Here is a 19,111-nt window from a genome sequence, read left to right as displayed (position 1 = left end):
GGTTGAAATAACAGACTACAAAGATCTTCCCCTCTCTTTTGCATATTTATCGAGAAACTCCAACTAAACTTAACACCTCAAATACAGACTTTCTAACTCTTACATATTAACTCCAAATTTCAGAACTCAACTCAACGCCCCAAACACCCTCTAAAAGGTACTATTATAAGGTTGACTTTGGATTAGCCCTACCCTACAGTACAGTAAGACGACCACCATGAGAATGTAGGAAAAACCAGTTGATCATTGCTCTCTATTACTCAATCCCATCACCAAAATATAAAAAACGATTCAATACTTAAAGTGTATCATGTAAGCAGATCATCAACCTTACTCTTGGGGCATTAACTTCAAAAGAATTGCTATTATTCAATGTCTAATTTGTAAGAGCTATTGGTACACCTACCTGTACAATAGTTAGAAAAACTAGATCTTCATTTCATAGATTTTCACTAATATAATGTACCTATTTTTCCAGTAGATGGAATTAATTGAATACAAGTTTTGTAAGCTAGCCTACACTCTATAATAAATAAAATGCAAAACCGTGGATGTGTATAAACATGAATACACAAAAATTATAATACATGGAGTGTTACCATGAAAATGGGCTTGCACCCAGAAGAAAAACTTCGTTTTCCACATCCTTAATCCATTGACAAACTCGATTGCAGATCTTTATCGCCAAAGCCTGTGAAATCATATGTTCTACAGTCAGAAAAGCTCTTGTTTCCCCAAAAGAAAATCAAATTTACATTATCAAGGGAAACATAAAAGAAAGGCAACAGGCATACACAGCCACATAAAGGGAACAGTAGAGGAAAAAACATATATTTACAAGGGTGAGGTTCCAGTGGACCAGTAATAGAAAGAAAAAAATGAAGAAGAGGAAATGGAAGAAGCAAGGAAGAGTTAAAAAACAAAGGAGGAGGCTCCAAACTCTCTTTTATTTACTTCTATCCTAAAAAGTCCATCTCGAGCAGAAACAACCAGCTTGCCAAAATTTCCTTTACTATGGAAGATTCAGAAAAACCTCTTATCATCCCAATACAAGCAGGGTCAGAATCAGAGTAGCACGTCACTAATAAAAGTGTAGTGTTCTTCAATTACTGGTTGGGCTTTCATTGGCACCAAAACCAAACTTATTATGGATTAATGCAGTTTTAGAAGTCAATAAGCATAAATTCATATGGATTAATGCACTGAAAGCTCTCTGATCAGAATTATGGTTGGGAAGGGAGAGAATCTCAAAAGTAGGCATCTTCAATAGATAGATCTTTTGGGTCCATCAGATTAAATCCCTCCTCATTGTGTTCTCTTCCCAAGTCTTTACTTGATTGTTCTTTACAAGATATATGCTTAAATTGGGATGCCTTTTACATTTCCGTTGTAATTGTATTTCTTTCACTCCTTTGCAGAGTTTGTATATTTTGATTTTTTAGCATTACTATATTTTAATTTCTTCAATAAGTTTTGTTTTCATTGTTTTGTTTCTTGTCAAAAACAAATGTGTAGGTGCAAAAAGTCATTAAAGTAAGACAAGATGCTACCATCACAAAGTATGCAAAACAAACGGTATAAGATAACAATTTCCTTCTTATCCAAATCTTTAATATTGAACATGGATATCACCCAGAACCCATGTATCTACTATGAGTAAACAATCAAGAGGTTTCCTTTTATTTTTATTTCTTTTCAGAGGAGAGAATGAAATTAGAATTGACGACAAGAAAACTCAAAAAGTTGGATCTGTAAAAGAGACCACTCAAATTGGAATCTCTATAAGCAGAAAAGCCAACTAGATACATGGAACAGAAACCTCCAAATAACTCATAATGTCTTCCAGACTATCTTTCAAGACTCTTCCGTTCCCTTCAATCCAAATTTTGAAGTAGGACCAAAATATTCATCCACAAATTTCGTACATGCCAAACCATGTCCAAGCACCATTTTTTCAAATTGGGAGTTTAATCCAAATATACCATTCATGTATTAAAGAGTTGAGATCTAATTAAAGTTCATATTGTTTCACCAGTAATTTCAAGTTGGAACTTTTCAAACATCAATGAAAAGTGTTTTTCTTGTCAAATAGAAAAATAGTTAATTAAATTACATTAAAATTCACCATACCAACATTCATGAAAGACCTACAAGTAAGAACATGGTCACCATGCCTTTATATAAGAACTTTTTTCAGCCAACCAGAAATACTCATAAATCGAAAAAAAGAAATACCTTATCAGCCAATGGATCAAATGCTGCATAAAGCTCAAAATCTTGGGTGACCCAGCAGAGTAAAACTGCCAATAAAAACCATCATTAAAACTTGAATGCCATTATGTTCACATATCTTTATATCTAAGCAGATAATGGGTTTAATGCAACTGAAACAGATACGGGCCACTCTTTCCACTATTGCATAATTCAAACCTAAGCATACACCTGATACAAGATTCTGCATATTAAAAGGTGTTGGTTCTTATTATATAAATATCTGTTCAGATGTTTATGGCACACTAATAAGGTGTTCGACTTGGAGCATACTTAGGCTCTGGAAGGCTAAAACTCCAATAAAAAGCAAACTCTTTATCATGACAATGGATTGGTGGTATACGATAGGAAAAATCCAGAGGGGTGAATTAGATGTAATAGAACAGAAATAGATTGTGATGGATTATCGAAACAAAAAAATAATAAAAGATAAACTAAAGTCAAAGCAAAACGTCTGATTCTGATGTAAAGAAATACACATTGAATAAAGAACAGATATGACCAATAACAAGAAAATTATGAATTTGAAAGGAAAAAAATACTACTAATAAGAATAAAATAAATACATAAACAAATAACCCTCTTACCTACCATCAACAAATAACCCTCTTACCTACCATCAAGAGTGCGTGCGGTATAATTATCCAAAAATAAATTATTGTGTCCATCCAATTGGCAATGTCAAGGAAAAACAAAAAAACGTACCATAGTTTTCATCTCTTCTAAACTGGGTTTTGTGAGGGCCAATTTCTTTATCATGCATTGAAGCATAAATATTTTGGTATGCTCTGTACAATCTGCAATAAAGAAATCAAAACAAATATGAAAAGAAATAAATTCTATCTAAAAAATGTGTGATTAATAAGGAGGGCTTATGCTTTGAAGCCTATTCCTTGCAAGACATAAGTTTAAATTGGCAGCCTTTCTTTCAAATGGAAGACTAATCGAAGCACCGGCGATAGAGACAGCAGCCTCTCTTTCATTAGTATTCTTAATTGTCTTAACTTCTTTGATGTAATTTAGATTTTTGTAGCTTAGTTCTTTTCATTGTCCGGTTGCAAGATTTTCCTTGTATTGTCTCATTAGACTGCTCTTCTATTAGCCTTTGATGGCTTTATCTCTATGTTGGACATGATGAGGGTGCTATGGGGGTGTCAACCTAGTTAAGATGTCTGGGTGCACCTACTGATCCTTTGGTTTCTTGTTTGGTTCTTTGTATTCGCCTTTATTATCAAAGTACTCATCTCTTGTACTATTTTTATTGATTAATAAAGGCTGTTTCCTTTTCAAAAAAAATAAGGAGGGCTTAAAAAAATTATCAAAGCGTTATGTATGAGATTAGAAATTTGCCACAAATACCTCTTCTGTTGTTGACGGCTGCTAATTGGAGATGAAAATTCAGAAGATACATACTGATCCAGATATATACTACGGTAAATGAAATGCCACAGTCCACCAGGACCACCCATCCCAGCATAAGATTCCTTGAATCTTTCAGGAAATTCTGATGGAGCTCTTTGTTGGCCCAAATGAGGAGATATAGTTCTATAACGAGGTAAAGAATCGACAGGCACATCTTCAACATGCATCCCACCATCTAACATGGATCTCTGAACTTCGCTAAGAACATTTGACTTCAAAAGGACAGTCTCAATACGAATCCTTTGATGTCGACCATTTTCCAGACCATGCAAAGATGGAAAAAAAGTATCAACTATCAATTATTGAGTAAGCACCCACGTATGTTTTTGAATAACAAGAAAAATTGCAGTGTGTAATTGGTTTGAGGTTTAAAATAATCATAAAGGCACAATGAGGTTGTCATCAGCCTAACTCTTGACAAAAATTTTAATGTCATTCTATGTTGCTTCAGTATGCTTCTTAATCATGACATCTTATACAGTGAATCATCCTAAATAAAATACATGATAAAGAGGGTGGTCAGAAAAATTTTTGCTTGATAGGAATAAAGTAATTTCCTCAAACTTAAATGCAATTTATGTAGCCGACCTGAATTTTTAAAAGCATGTCAGGTGGGTTGGCAGGACAGGGCATCCATGGTGTAAAGAAAACAAAAACATTATGGTTGGTAAAAACATGTTCCATTTTTTCCTTAGTTGACAGCCAAAAGACACTCTAATAGTAATGATATATGACATCTATTTCACCTGCATTCCTTTAAGTGATAAAATGAATCTGAATTAGTCGTAAGGAGCATCAAGTAAGTGTTAACCTGCCATAAGACGTTTATTCAGTCAATATGCAGTGCGGATAATATATAGAACATCACAATTACTTATAGCCACTATAAAACCAATTAAATTACAAAGCTCAATCGATGAAGAATATCACAATACTTGCATTCTTCCAAATCACAACAGTTTACCGAGGTAAGGAATTGGACACTAATCTAGACTACTAATATTAAATAAGGGTGGAAAAAAAAACATGGTAGGGGTGTTGCTGATACTAAATTGAAAAGTAAAAATCTTACACTAATTAGGTCTTGAGTATCGATTCCACTTCATTCAAAAAGTTCCAAAAAAGTACAAGCCTAAGAGAAGTTGAGAGAAAGTTCCTCTCTCCCTACCTCAGACTGACTACAGCCAGAATTTACTTCTCATCCACAGAAGAGATTCCTATTCACTCTCTAGTCTAGATATGCCCTCTTCTTCATCACTAATGCAGTTATAAAATACCCCCACACTTGCATCACAAAACTTTCATGAGAACATTTCTCCCTCATTTTGGCCAAACTTCAAGGAAAAATTAGAAATCAAATTTAAATTGCAATAACCAAACTTGTCGATCTTGAAACATCAATGACCAAATAGAAACTAAGTTCATGTCTCAAGGAACAAGTGTTAGCTGGAAAGTCAGGGACCACATAGAAACTAAGTTTAAATCCTACCCCAAGTATTTTACCCAATAAAATTTGAAGTATTAGACTCACTTTTAAAAGAAACAAAAAAAAAACAAAACAAAGTATTAGTCTCACTTACATCGAAATAATGAACATATGCATACAAAAACGCCATAGGATTGTATCTTGGAAGGCATATTGGAGAGAAAGACTCGGATGTCCTGCATTAAAAGGGAGAGAAGATAAAATGAACAGGTACCCACTTGTTTATTGATAAGGCGAGTCAATTTTTAAGATGATCCACGTCAATCAAATTGAAGATATCTAAAGCACCCACCGCTCATTTAGTCAATGACATTTACATATCAGAAAAACCTAATGTGCAGTTGTAAAAAGAGTGAATCTCGACAAACAGGGGAATGAAATGTAAAACACAAAACAGAAAATAGAAGATGGTGAAGAAACCTATTTGGAATTTCAAGAAGACATCAACGTTGCCTCTTAAATCAAATGAATAACTCGTAGCAATGAAAATAGCTTAAATCTTCTATAAGATAAGAGGAAACTACAATCATGATTAAACTATTATGTGAATATGTGCATGTATATTCACAGACAGATATCAGCACATAAAGCAAACATGCGTGTAAGAAACATTTTACAATCTCTCACATGGAGTAGCAAAGGTATCCAAAGGCACCAAAGAAATAAGGACAGAACATTACGACTACAACTTTTTTATATAAGAAACAGGACCGTATCACAATTAGAACAGCCAAGGTGCAGAGAGGCAAGAGGCCCCTCCCCCTACAGAACTAAAGCATCAAGGCCTCCCAATTGTGGAGGATTTGAGCAAGACCGTAATTACCCAAGAAAGAAAAAGAAAAAAATCCATGTGTCTAAGAGTTCATAAAGACACGAGGTTCTTTTTTTCCTTTTCTTATAAGAAACCTGAAATGATGAATTGAACAAAAGGAAAATAAGGACATCCTAAGAGCCAAGAGAAGACGGCTCCCCCTCCAGAAACAGAAGCAAAATACAAAAACACCAATCATCCTGAAGGATCATGGATAAGAGCAAGTTATGGAATAATTTTCTTTAACTGTGACACCACCCTGACTGTACATTGTACCAGAAAATAATAAAATCAGTAGACTTACCACACTTGTGCCGAAGTTAATTTATTGAGCTTACGTTGGAAGCAAAATTTGGTTGTTTTCTAAATGAAGCAGAATAATATAACCTAAAATTTGAAACTTACCTAAAGGATTCTGTCGACATCACAAAGTTGGCAAGTAATAACATGTCATCAGGATGAAGAGAAGCTTTTTGAGCACCAACAAGACTGATAACCTGCAATCACAATCCAAATCTTATATATTCTACATGGAGCCAAAGGGCAGGAAGGGGGCCAAGAAGATGAAAGTTCACCTTATGTTTGCACATTAAAATTGCAAAAAGAATGCCTGAATCAGCAACATCTTGTAATATTGCACCTGCAGCTTGTCTTGTACCATAAGCAAGAGGAAGACAAGTGTATGCATGAAGAAAAGTGGCAGGGTTCCTGAAGTTGGACCAATCAATTAGAAATAAGGGGGAAAAAAATCATACATTCCAAAATGAAATTCCACTGCCCCTCACTGAAACATGATATCAAAAAGTACAACCAGCCATACTCGATGATAAGAATAGTCATACATACATTTTATATGGAGAGAGAAAAAAAACCTAATAAACTGACTGAATTAAAATAAAAACCAAAAAAAGGGAAAGTTCCTAAGTTATGTGTAGTAGAAAAAGAACAATCCAGAAATAGTCAGATAGATGCTATGCTCTTAAAATCTATATACACTGCTATTGACGCAGAAACTGCAAAATTAAGTTAACTAAAATGTGTAACAATGTCCAATATTTTCCATTCAAAATCTTAGTCAATAAATGCCTTATTATAACACTGGAGTTGTCTGGATGGTGCTAAAATAGATGCTAAAATAGATGCCATATTTTAGCATAAGCAGAATAACAGTTCAAGAAAGAGCAAATGCAGTTTTTTTTAAGCAGTTTACACTGAGAAAGGGAACAGGCCGGTGTTTCCCATCCAGAAAAACATATAGGTAGGTCAAGAGTGCTGAAACTAACCAACCGAATGAATGGATGAGAGAGGAGAAGACAACATCTGTTCCTCCAAGAAGAGAAGTCATATCAAACTTGGGATTTCTCTCAAAACATCTATTTACAGACTTTGTTAGAATAAGTATCATCTGCATGCACGTATTACAATATATCAAATAAGTGAAGAAACCATGACAGCAACAAATATTCATTCATAAAATTTAAGCATACAATAAGAAAGATGATCACTCGATTGCACAAAGAAGCAGCAATTCAGGTACAAAAGCTAGAGACAAAAGAAAAGAAGAAATATTTCAATGGGTTACAAGCAAAACCAAGGCTACCTGACCATAAATAAGTTCCAACTGGCCTCTTAATGATTCAAAAGGCTCTTCTGTGCAGCTGATGCAAACCAAGTAAATTGGACCCTTCACAAGAAAGACGACCTGAAGATGGGGAGGCAATAGTCATAGTTTAATATAACAGAAGCAAAATATGAAAGTTGAAATCAGGGGGGGAAAAAACAAAACAAAACAAACACGAACAAACAGGATCTGTCCCTCCAATTTCCAGTTTCACTACACTAGTATCACAAGCACCATAAGATAATTTCATAAACATAGATAACTCTTTGAAAATGAAATAATAACATTTGCGTACATATAATTTTAAAGATACAGCATACTTACAAATTTTGCACGCACATACATTGCTCAGGTTGATACTGGTGTAAATGTAAACACCCTTTTTCAGATTATAGTCTGTCTTTTTTTATTTAAAATTGGATATCTTTCTTGTAAGTTTGTCAATCACCTATAGGTGTTAGGTGTTTCCACCCGTCTATTTCATTGTTCCCAAAAAAGAAGGGAAGAAAAAGAGAAGAAAAAAAACAATTATTACTTTGGTTGAAATCAGGAAGTAAAAGTAGCCACTTCAACCAGTGAGCAAAACTGAAAACACTTCTGTTTAATGTGCACACATATTTCCTACTTGGGTTGAAACCAACACAGCCACACCCATACCCACATCCATTCATTTTGTTTGTGAAGGATATCCATTCATTTTTTCAACAATTTTTCATATCCATTTTTGCTAGAAAAGATCAATATCTTTGTGTAATGTTCCCTATGCTAAGACCCCCTAGTCACTAGGGGAGAGGACTATTGAGTTTTGCTACAATTCACAAAAATGAGTGCTGCCTATCACATTGGCTCCTTCTGAAAGAAAGTGTCTAAATACCTTCTTGATGATTTAGATTACGTTTGTAGGCTTATAAAATAGATAAATACAGTACATTGGGAGATTAGTGAGAGCTGCTTCAATAGGTTTGAGTCAACAAATAGAACTAAGGCCTCATCTACTTAATGAGAATAAGAACCGAAGAGAAATGGAAAGAGTATTGACTGAAAAGAAAATTTGTGGAATGGGTGCAGAACACTTCTAAAATCATGTTTGCAGAAAGTATTTTGGAATAGAAATTGGACCAAAGAGAACGTCACTGATTTTGTATACCCATTTATAAAATGAAACTGAAATTCAAACGCATGTGAGATCCAAACCAAGTAGAAAGCAAAGAAATAAATAAAAAAATTTAGCAGGACCCAACAATGAGGATGGGAATGGAATTTATTCCCTTGTTTCATTGGTGAAGGAATGACATTTCAGAATTATTCTCATTTTTTAAGTCAGCCCCACTCTATCAGTTCATTCCCTTGTCACTTAAAGAAGTGCACATCAAGAACGGGCAATGGAAAAGATCCATTCTGACTCCCCTAAATCACCTAAAGTTATAAGAATATGCAACTCCAATAAGGCAATAACCAACATTGGAAGTAACCAATTAGATACACACACGCACATAAAAATAACATAAAAGAAAAAGAAAACAGACCTGGTGTTTTCCAGCTCTAACCCATTTGACTCGATCACCCCTGAAAAGGCAATTCTTTAATCATAAATGTGGAGCATTGATTCAGGAAACGTTGGATATCATAATGCTTAAATATCGTAAAACTCATTGATAACTTAGCAAAGTCCAGCAACTTACCCATCCTCCACAAAGGAAATGATTGCCTGCAAGCTGGCTGAAAATCCTGCTAGTTTGTGCTCGTCTCCGTACCTGGATGTCATTAATTAAATTTAAATAAGCTCCCAGTAGAAGGTTGAAAATCATGGTGCTTTAAAGTTTGAGCAGGTAAAACTGTTTTTTTATACAAGAACAAACCTGGAATAAATAGGCTTTCCAGAATGGCTCAAAATAAAGAAATGCTTCTTCCTTTTTCTCCACGATATGGAAGCATCATCCTGAACTTTAAGAATTAACTGATCAGGGAAGGTGTAGTGATAATAATCAATGTCTGTTAGGTCAGTCACCACTATGAAGCAAAAGTGATGAGTAGTTTTTCTTGGCAATTAAAACGATGTATTCAAAGGGGCTATACTTTTTTTTGAAAAGGATTCAAAGGGGCTATACTTTCAAAGCCTATATTTTATTATAACTACTGATAACTGGGCTTAACTATAAACAAAACATTGCTCCATGCCACATACAGTAATGTCAACATATGCTAGCAAGCTCATAATGACTTGAAATTCAAGTGCATCAAGTTACGTTCAAACAGGTAGTTATGTAGAGTCTACAAGGGAACAGATCCAAATGAGTGTCTGAAACCATAGCAACATGTGTAAGTCAACCAAAAAAACAAAAACAAAAAAGAAGATAATGATAATTATAACAGAGCACGCAGAAGTGAAATAACTAATCAATTTACCCATCACCCACAAAATACAACACTGAAATTTTGAGTCTGATGATACATACTCGTTGGGGTTGTTGCTGTTTAGGACAATAGTAAAACCTTAGTACAAGAAAATGAGGATTTCCCCCATATTATTCCACAAGGATCTTTACCTGAATATTTCCTAGACCGGGCTGACCAATGTGAAAGGAGAACTTGATCCCTGATCCCTCCTTAAACGATTAATGAAGAAATCTAACTGAGTGTGAAATAGAGGAAGTGTTTGGGTCTGATTTGGAAACAGCACTCTGACGTAAGAACCTTAGCCTGTAACAACTTAAAGGCAGGGTAGAGAGAGACCAGGAATTTTTGCAATCATCATTTTACTGAAAACCCAGATTGTGGCTCCTCAGGCAAGTTGCCTTTTCCTCTTATTAAATTGAAGTTAATTGACTGGTGTTGTTTGATGTTGCAGAAAAATACCATTAAACTTAAGACGTTAGGAGGTCATTGTTAGTTTGTCAAATAATAAAAAATCCGACCCTTTCTTTCTTTCTTTCCCCGACCCTCCTCGGCCCTCTCTCTTCTAAAACCCTAGCCACCTCCAACCAGCCTCAAGCCACCACAGCTGCCTCCGACCGCCACACCGTTCCATCTTCAACCACTGCTTCCTGCCACTCCCTGTCAGTCAGTACTCTATTTCAGCTAGCTCTCCCTGCAAGTCTTTTTCGTTTGGACCTCCCACCTACTTTTTCTTTCATTCTAACCCTAGCCGTTAGTTGCCTCCATTCTAGTCTCCATTGTTGCTGTCTTTGTACACCACCATTTCTAACACAAATCGATTCAGATCCAGGAGCTCATCGTTTTTGTCTCTTTCGACCGTCACCAACCAACCACATTGTAACATTGCGCCTCATGACTCATCCATCTGCTCGTCAATTGCTGGCATGCTGCAACAGTCGAATAGCTTTGACAGTCTGCCAGCATCCACCACACCATTCTGACAGGCCATCAATCTGTTGTCAATCGGTTCAAGACAATTTTTGCATTCATTGTTATTGTGGCAATTATGATTGTTGGTTTTAATTGGTGTTTATTCCTCTCAAGCCCTATTCCCCTCAAGATAGCAAAGAAACTAGCATGCCATGAAATGATATCATGATGAAGCTCCATGATTTTTAGTGAGAAAGGAAGATTTTTAGTGAGAAAGGAATCATTTTATGCTATTGTAAATGAAACCTTATTAACCCATATATCAGAGAAAATGGATGCAAAGGAGGTAAGAGACTTTCTATCGGCTATACACTTTTTTTTTTTTTTCATAGAATTCTTTCAGCTATACACTTGACCACCAAAGGCACCAACCCATTCAAAATCTTTGCAAATAGACTTAAAGTGGCTTTTCCCTTTCTTTATTGAGAAAACAAACACCCAGTGAAATGAATAAAAGAACGAGGAAAAAAATACCAGACAAAGGAAGCCCACAATGAAAAGGAGCCAACATAAGAAAAACAAAGACTACCAAAGATTACAAAGTGAATTGGAACAACACCTACCCAAAGATCTCTCAAACCTTCTGAATATTTTCTTGTTTCTCGCAAGCTAAAGGATCCCCAAATAAAAGTAACATGACAGAGCATTCTTCTCTTATCCTGAAATGGCAGATGAAGAAACACAACATCATCTGCTACATTTTAGGCTATCCCAATTCCCAAATCAAAATTGCAAACTAACTACTACAATACTACTGCTGCACAGCACGTGGTTTAAATCTTCTTAAAACACATTTTCACAAAAAGCACTACCAAGAGCCTCTAACATTAGCGAGGAAGACCTTTGGGTAAAGTCATGTTAATCCTCCAAATTTTTAACCTTGGTTTATACCTTCCAATGCAAGGGAATAGTGGAAAAACATATGAAAATGAAGGGCACTTGACTAGGACAAAAATGATCTACACTTGACTAGGCCAAGACCCACCCAACATAATATCACCCATATTTTCTCACTATAACCTAACAAGAAAGTATTCAATTATAGAGGAAACCACCATAGCCATGTAGCTAGAAGTACCAAATTTCTAAGTCTCAAATTTCCTTAAATCCAGCCCACCCTCCTCAAAAGATTCAGAGACAATGTCCCTTCTAACCAAACATATAACGGAAACAGATACCAAGGAAGGCACAAACATCAATATTCGTTCATGATCTACTCTACAGACAATGAGAGGCATGGAGTTCAAAATTCTTCAATCAAACAGTCTTCAACAAGTTGCCAAATTACATTACCTCATCACCATGCCGCTTTCCAGGAACCCACGAAGGTACAGATTTCGAATTCTCACCAACAGAAGCGTCATCTCTCAGTTCTTGTATCTCATCCTCAGCAACTCCATCCATCTCCGACCTCCCGCTACTAGCACTGCTGCTTCCTCTTTCACCTGCATACCCACTGCTGCTAGGACTGGCAGGTCTATCCACCTCAATCTCCGAATTCGTCCTCCCCCACACAACCCCAGCAGCACCATCAGAACCCCCCGTCGCTCCCTCAACCACCGAAGCCGAATTCGCTTCACAAACTACGCCGACCCCCGTTTCCTCGTCACTCCGTTGAATTTCAAACCTAGTGCTGTCGCCCTCGGATCCATCTGAGACGCCATTAACATCCTCTTGGTCGGAGAGCCGGTGGGGATGTGGTAAGGTCAATGCTAGAGACGCCAATTCTTCTTCGAGAGGTTTAGGTGGCGTAGCGGATGATGTTCTAGGGTTGAAATTGTCGAGTTCATCACTGGATGATAGTGAACTCAACCCAGAAGACATGTTTGTGAATAGAAATTGAATCGTTTTCCGATTGAAAACTTTAGCTTTGCTGATCAAAGAGAAGGAAATTGAACGCGATCAGACCTTCGTGAAAGCCCAGCTCTGAGATTGTCGCCACTTGGTGGGAGGGATCCGAGTTGCACTCTTCTCTTTTCGGGTTGGGTTTCCTAACTTTTTTTTTTTTTTTTTTTTTTTTTGAGAAACCTTTCCTCAATTAAAATAGGTAAAAGTGGTCAAAATGAGCGTATCTCAATTGACATAATGCTCTATCGACCTCAACGTTAGAGTGTAAACGTGAAATGCACGTTCTTTTTTCTTTAAAATGAACAAATAAAATAATATTAAATTAAGAAACATCAATGTTCATGTTAACAAAATATAATGATTAAAGAAAATACTAGTTTATAAAATAATACACTTTTTTTAGTACAATAATGATGGGAATAGGAGATCGAATAGTTGAAAATATTAATGTATTTCACTAAGTTTACAAAGAAGTAGAGGGTATATATACAGAATAAAGGAACTAAAAATAGACCCAACCACTAACTAAAGACTATCTAACCACATGGACTAAGTATACATTAACACCCTTCCTCAAACTCAAGGTGGTAAAATAGGAATCAACTTGAGTTTATTAAGCAGCAAGAGGAAGCGCCCAGGGGATAGAGCTTTGGTGAAAATATCGATAAATTGCTCAATAGTAGAAACAGCTCGCAAAAGAAAAGTTGTAACTCTAAATATGATGTCGAACAAAATGACAGTCATTCTCGATATGCATGTTACACTCATGAAAAACATCATTGTGAGCTATCTGGATAGCACTACGATTGTCACAGTGAATGATAGTGGCAGACAATTAAGGAACTCCTATATCAGTAAAAAGCCAACGAAGCCAACTCGGACGTAGCATCAGCCAAGGCGTGATATTCATACTCCATACTATAACAAGAGACAACACTCTGTTTCTTACTCCACCAAGAAATAAGAAAGTCACCGAGATAGAAACAGTAACCTGAGGTAGAATGTCGATCAGTAGGATCACCAACCCAATCAGCATCAGAGTAACCAGATAGGGCCAAGGATGACTGAGATGAGAACTGAAGGTCATGTCCTAGAGTTCCTCTAATATAGCGAAGAATATGAAGAACAGCAATAAAATGAATGGTTCGAGGGGCAACCATGTGTTAGGGTTGATGCCCTAAATCTCGTGGGTCCCGTAGTTTGTAATTGTAATGTACAAAAGATTTTATTTATTTAATAAAATTTGAGATATTTTATTCAACAACTAGTAGCATTTACCCACAAAACCAATAAATTAAAATCCAAGGCTATCTTCTATAGCTTAACTGTTGGGGTTTATGCCCTAAAGTATTGTATCCTGTAGTTTGTAAACAGCTTGTACGAATGCTTGTGTAATATATGATATCTACTTCACATCTTGTTTTATGCTCAGTTACATGTTTTATTTGTTTTACCACAAACCAATAAACATAAAATCCCTGGTTATCTGTATGTAACTTAAGCATGTATGTGGTGACATACAAGTGGATCATGTCTTGAGAGATAACCATAATGGTCTATAGTATATGGATATAGGAGGGAAACCTTATCCTGGTAACGCTACGGATGTGGCCCGCTTTGTGGAATGGTCACAAGTGTTGTGACTTATCATAGATGGTCTGATCCTGATCATTTGTGTTGGAGACATACAAGCGGGGGCATCCTATACAAAGAGTATGTATAAGACCTGACCACGAAGTGTTAACGTCTCATTATATAACACCGTTCACGACAGAGACTTCACTTCACTAGGATGACCATAAGTAACATGACCTCAATCTTGAGTGAGTTGGGAACTCCTACCATTGAGGGCGGTCCTTTGATTTGTATGGGTGTGAGTGGCCAGGTCGCCGATTCAAACCTACCATTTTGGGGATTCATCTGATTTGGGAGCTGGGAACTCAGCTACACAAGATGAAATTCACTCCTTTCTCAAGGAAGGGATAAGTAGATAGATAGCTCCCGTAGAGGCTGATTTCAGGGCTTGAACGATGTAAAGCCACACACTTTCTCTAGACCCGAAAGGTGTTCACACATAGTTGGACTATGTTATATTGTTCATTAGAGAAATCAGTGATACTTAAGGATGAGATGTAACTATAGGGGCAAAATGGTAAATTGGCCCAGTTGTACTTACGAGCATTTATGAAGGATCATCGTACTCATGATTGGTTATATCCAATGGACACAGAAATATATCTGTGGTAAGAAGAGTTCAGTTATTGGTCTTTAGTGGAATGCCGACAGTTAACGGATGGTGGATCTCGTGGCTAAAGAGTTTAGTCAACTATTCACGAACCGTTGGAGCTTCAAGCCAAAGGTCCATTAGGTCCCCTGGGTAGCTTGGATAAAGTCGAGAATCAGTGTTTGGGTTAATTTGAAATGTTCAAATTGACAAGAAAGAGTTCGATTATATATGATATAATTGATTAAATGTATGAGATACATTATTTTGGAGGAAATTAGATATAAATATGATTTATATCAAGTAGAGGAGAAATTACTATAGTAGATATGTGATATCAAATTATAGGGTAAGAATATAATATGATTATATTTATTAATTATTGAATTGGTTAATTATATGATAATTGGCCTAAAATTTCTTTCGGACGTGCGTTAGTGGTTATGGTAACCGAAGGATAAAATGAAAATTGGTTTCATTTCACAAAGGTTCGGAAAAATTGGCATCAGTGTGGAAACGTAAATGATCACATAAGTTGAGAGCCTATATGATAGTCGCTCAGCGCCTAAATGATAGCACACCTCGCGCCTAAACGATCGCACGCTATTCCTTAAACGATCGTTTAGCTTTCCTAAACGATCACATAGTGTGCCGTGTTTTCTAAACGATCGTCTACCTTTTACTAAACGATCGCTTAGTAAAACCTACACGATCGTGTAGCTTCTTCTAAACGATAAGCACTTAGCTATATGATAGCTTTCTTTTCTCTCCCACTTGCTTATCGTCTACACGATTAGTTCATTCTCTAACCTCTACCAAACTCACCAAAGGCCACACTTTGGATTCTCACTCCGAGAATACCAAGGGCTCCTTTTTGGTGGTGTCGTTCCCGCTGTGTTCTCTTGTTCGTGATAGTTCGTGTTGCTGTCGTTCGTGTAGACGATCACGCTGCTGCAGACGATGCATTTGCTAGGCGATATAGATCGAGTAGAGGTCTTCCGCTACATTTGAGTTCCAAAGCTTGAAGAGCGTCTTCAACTAGTATGAGAATTTTTTCCCTTACTCTTTAGTGTTCAAAGCATGTCGTTAAGTACTGTTTGTTTGCATAACTGTCTGTTAGAATGTATATGTTGTATTTCGATTATGGTGAAATCAGAAAGATTCGAACGTGCTCATGGATGCTCTTCGTCAAGAGATCCTTCAATTGGTATCAGAGTCAGGTTCTGATATTCCAATTTCATTGTTGCAATGAATTACATATACATTCTTGGTGGGTGCATTTCTACTCTGTTTAATCGTTAAATTGTTGTGGATGTGTGGATTAATGGATGTTTTCATGGATGTTTACCTCAGTTTGATTTAATTCTTTTACATTTGTGGTTGTTTGTAAAGGCTTCTGCGGTTTTGGGCATTAATAATCGTTATCGAGTCTGTAATTCAAAGTCTGTTTGAGTTTTGAGTCGTTCGTGAAGAAGATCGGAGCAAGCGTTACAGTTTTTCGAGGAAGGAGACGATCAAGGGTTGATCGCATTGTGTAGACGATCGAGTACGCGATCGCTGAGTATCGGGTCGTGTAGATGATGGGATGCTCGCGTATCATTTAATGTGCGTGCATGCACTAGACGATCGTTTAGGTCAGCAAGCTTCATCGCTTAGTAACTAACTAAACGATTGCTTAGTAACGTAAGGTAAATCGTTTACCTGTAGCCATGTTAAGCGATCGCATAGACGATCAGGTTTCGCGTTGTCGTCTACGCGATCGTTTAGTTTTTGCGTCTATGTTAGTGCACGTTGGGCGATCGTCTACCTTCGACGTTTACTACACGATGGAGTCCTTCCGAAAATTCAAGACCCGGTTCGCCTGTGAACTGCATTGCTCGATGAAAAATGTAATAGATAGGGTTATTTCATTCCGATTTTTTGTAAAGGCTCATCTCGGTCCATTAATCCTTTATTTATTACATGCGATGTGTGGTTTTTATATGTCATATGGTATGAACATATAGTAAATCCCACCTTAGGTTATGCATTGGTCATGCATCATCTCTTTATTGTAATTGTTATAATTTAGAGAAGCATGATTTAATTATGTAAGAGCATGCTCATGCATCATATAATATAAGAGTTATATTTATGCATGCATAAAAAGCATTGACATGCATCATCTTTATATTATAATTGTTATAGTATAAGGGTGAATGATAGCAGGTTTGCTTGGTTATTACGCTTTATATAAAAGTTATGTATAGTAATAACTGGACATTGCATGAAGCATGACACATAAGTCACTTTATAATTGTTATAAACATCTTTGTTGTGCGCAATGGTTTTTTAGTTGTTTCTTTTTAAAAGTTAAAGAGAAATTAGAACTAAAAGAAATAAGAAAGAGATGCATGCTCACTTAGGTTTAATTCATGGTTTTAAAATGTTTAAAACTTGGATCACATAGACCTAAGATCACGGTTCTAATATGATTAGCAACCCCTAAGGCTTTAATCTTTTAATCAGTTTAATAGGATTAAATTGGCTAATAAAAGATTAAAGTGTAGCAGATCTATCTTTATGGGACCTTTTGTCTAAGGCGCGTTCTGTCTAGGCTGGGGTATTTAAGTTGACGGAAACGTAACATCCCTACTTGAGAACTTACCTGGAAAGGTGAATTAGATAGATTTGATGCATGCATGCAAGTTAAGGACAGTCCATTAAAATGTTTAAATATGACTACTTGAACTTGTTGATATTTCATAGACAAACATTGTTTATGAGCAGAGTTTAAAAAGACGACTTAGACTAAAATCAGTAGTTGGATTGTTTAGGTTAATGAACCCCTCGGTAGAACATTCAGTGGGAGGTACTTGGGATATAAGATGCTTCACTTAAACCTTTCACATTTCTCCTAAATAGTCCACACCGTGAGATCTACCCTCGACCTCGAGGCACCTTTGGTGTGTCCCCCTAATAAATGGTGTTTGGGTAGGTCAATATCAAGGTAGATGGAGAGAGTGTTCATAATAAGTGGGAGCAGGAAGTGCGACAGCATATCCCTCGGTCTCCCTCGTTAGGTTGAATAAAATTACTACGCATCGCCTCGAGCACCCTGGGAGTGTCCCCCTAAAGGATGGAAGTTTTGCACGTTTCTTTATTTAATCTCCTGTAAGAGGATAAAGTAACTTAGTCTCTTGTCCTAATATGCTTCTTCCCTATGGTGGGCTCATTAGGGTGGGACTCTGGTACCGAAAGCGAGGGGTCACACTTACATGGAATTGTTAAAGGTTAACAGTTCTGAACCGAAAAATGGTGGTCGTTAGGTTCAGTTCCAAGAGTTGGTTCTGCCTAATGGTTGAGAATGTCTCATCCCAGTGAAGGGACAACTAATCACCCCACCGGTGACGTTTGTCCTGGCTCACTGGAGCATCATTGCAAAATAAAATTCTATAACTTAGGATACTTGAAACTATTTTGCAAAACTAATTGGTTTAAAAGTGGTTTAGCAAAATCTAATAAAGTTTTGTTCGTATTTTCAGCAACAACTCTTTTTTCAAAATGGCAACAACCATGTTGGCTTTGTTAAGGGCCGAAAAACTAACTAGCGATAATTTCGCAATATGGAAACATATGATCACGACGATCCTAATCATCGAGGATCTCATGTTCGCTCTCACGGAGGCATCCTCCTATTCCAACTCCAAATGTCGCTCGAAATGTTCGGGAGGCATACGAGCGATGGATAAGGGTGAATGAGAAGGCCCAAGCCTACATCTTGGCAAGTCTTTCTGAGGTCTTGGCCAAGAAACATGAGCCTATGGTTTCATCGCGTGAGATCATGGAGTCCTTGTGGGGGATGTTTGGACAACAGTCTGAACAGCTTATACATGAGGCTCTTAAATATATATTCAACTCCAAAATGGAAGATGGCACTTCTGTTCGTGAACATGTGCTTAACATGATGGTCCACTTTAATATGATGGAGTTGAATGGGTCTACCATCGATGAGGGCAACCAAGTTAGCATAATCCTGCATTCATTGCCGGAGAGCTTCCTGCACTTTGTTAGTAATGTGAT

The 19,111-nt window shown here is 36.8% G+C and overlaps 1 protein-coding gene across 2 annotated transcripts; it reads right to left on the bottom strand.

Moving 5' to 3' along the window:
* Positions 1 to 417: 417 nt before the first annotated feature.
* On the bottom strand, positions 418 to 12,970 carry LOC120083033 (SAND family protein). Of its 2 annotated transcripts, XM_039038527.2 has the most exons (15): positions 12,271 to 12,945; positions 11,541 to 11,636; positions 9,471 to 9,550; positions 9,294 to 9,365; positions 9,138 to 9,177; positions 7,591 to 7,692; positions 7,274 to 7,395; positions 6,566 to 6,698; positions 6,396 to 6,487; positions 5,274 to 5,355; positions 4,440 to 4,504; positions 3,631 to 3,933; positions 2,977 to 3,068; positions 2,236 to 2,300; positions 418 to 691 (listed from the first exon to the last, which is right to left on the bottom strand). In XM_039038527.2, the coding sequence occupies exons 1-15, from the start codon at positions 12,799 to 12,801 to the stop codon at positions 596 to 598; spliced, it is 1,971 nt and encodes a 656-aa protein (XP_038894455.1). In that variant the 5' UTR covers positions 12,802 to 12,945; the 3' UTR covers positions 418 to 595. The 2 variants fall into 2 exon arrangements, with proteins under 2 accessions (XP_038894455.1, XP_038894456.1); XM_039038528.2 differs by lacking the exon at positions 11,541 to 11,636 and having other exon boundaries at positions 12,271 to 12,970.
* Positions 12,971 to 19,111: the final 6,141 nt, after the last annotated feature.

Source organism: Benincasa hispida, chromosome 8 (genome assembly GCF_027475165.1).
Source record: "Benincasa hispida cultivar pf3 chromosome 8, pf3_genome.v1.1, whole genome shotgun sequence".
NCBI classification, from domain to species: Eukaryota; Viridiplantae; Streptophyta; class Magnoliopsida; order Cucurbitales; family Cucurbitaceae; genus Benincasa; species Benincasa hispida.
This window is presented reverse-complemented; position numbering and strand designations above follow the sequence as displayed.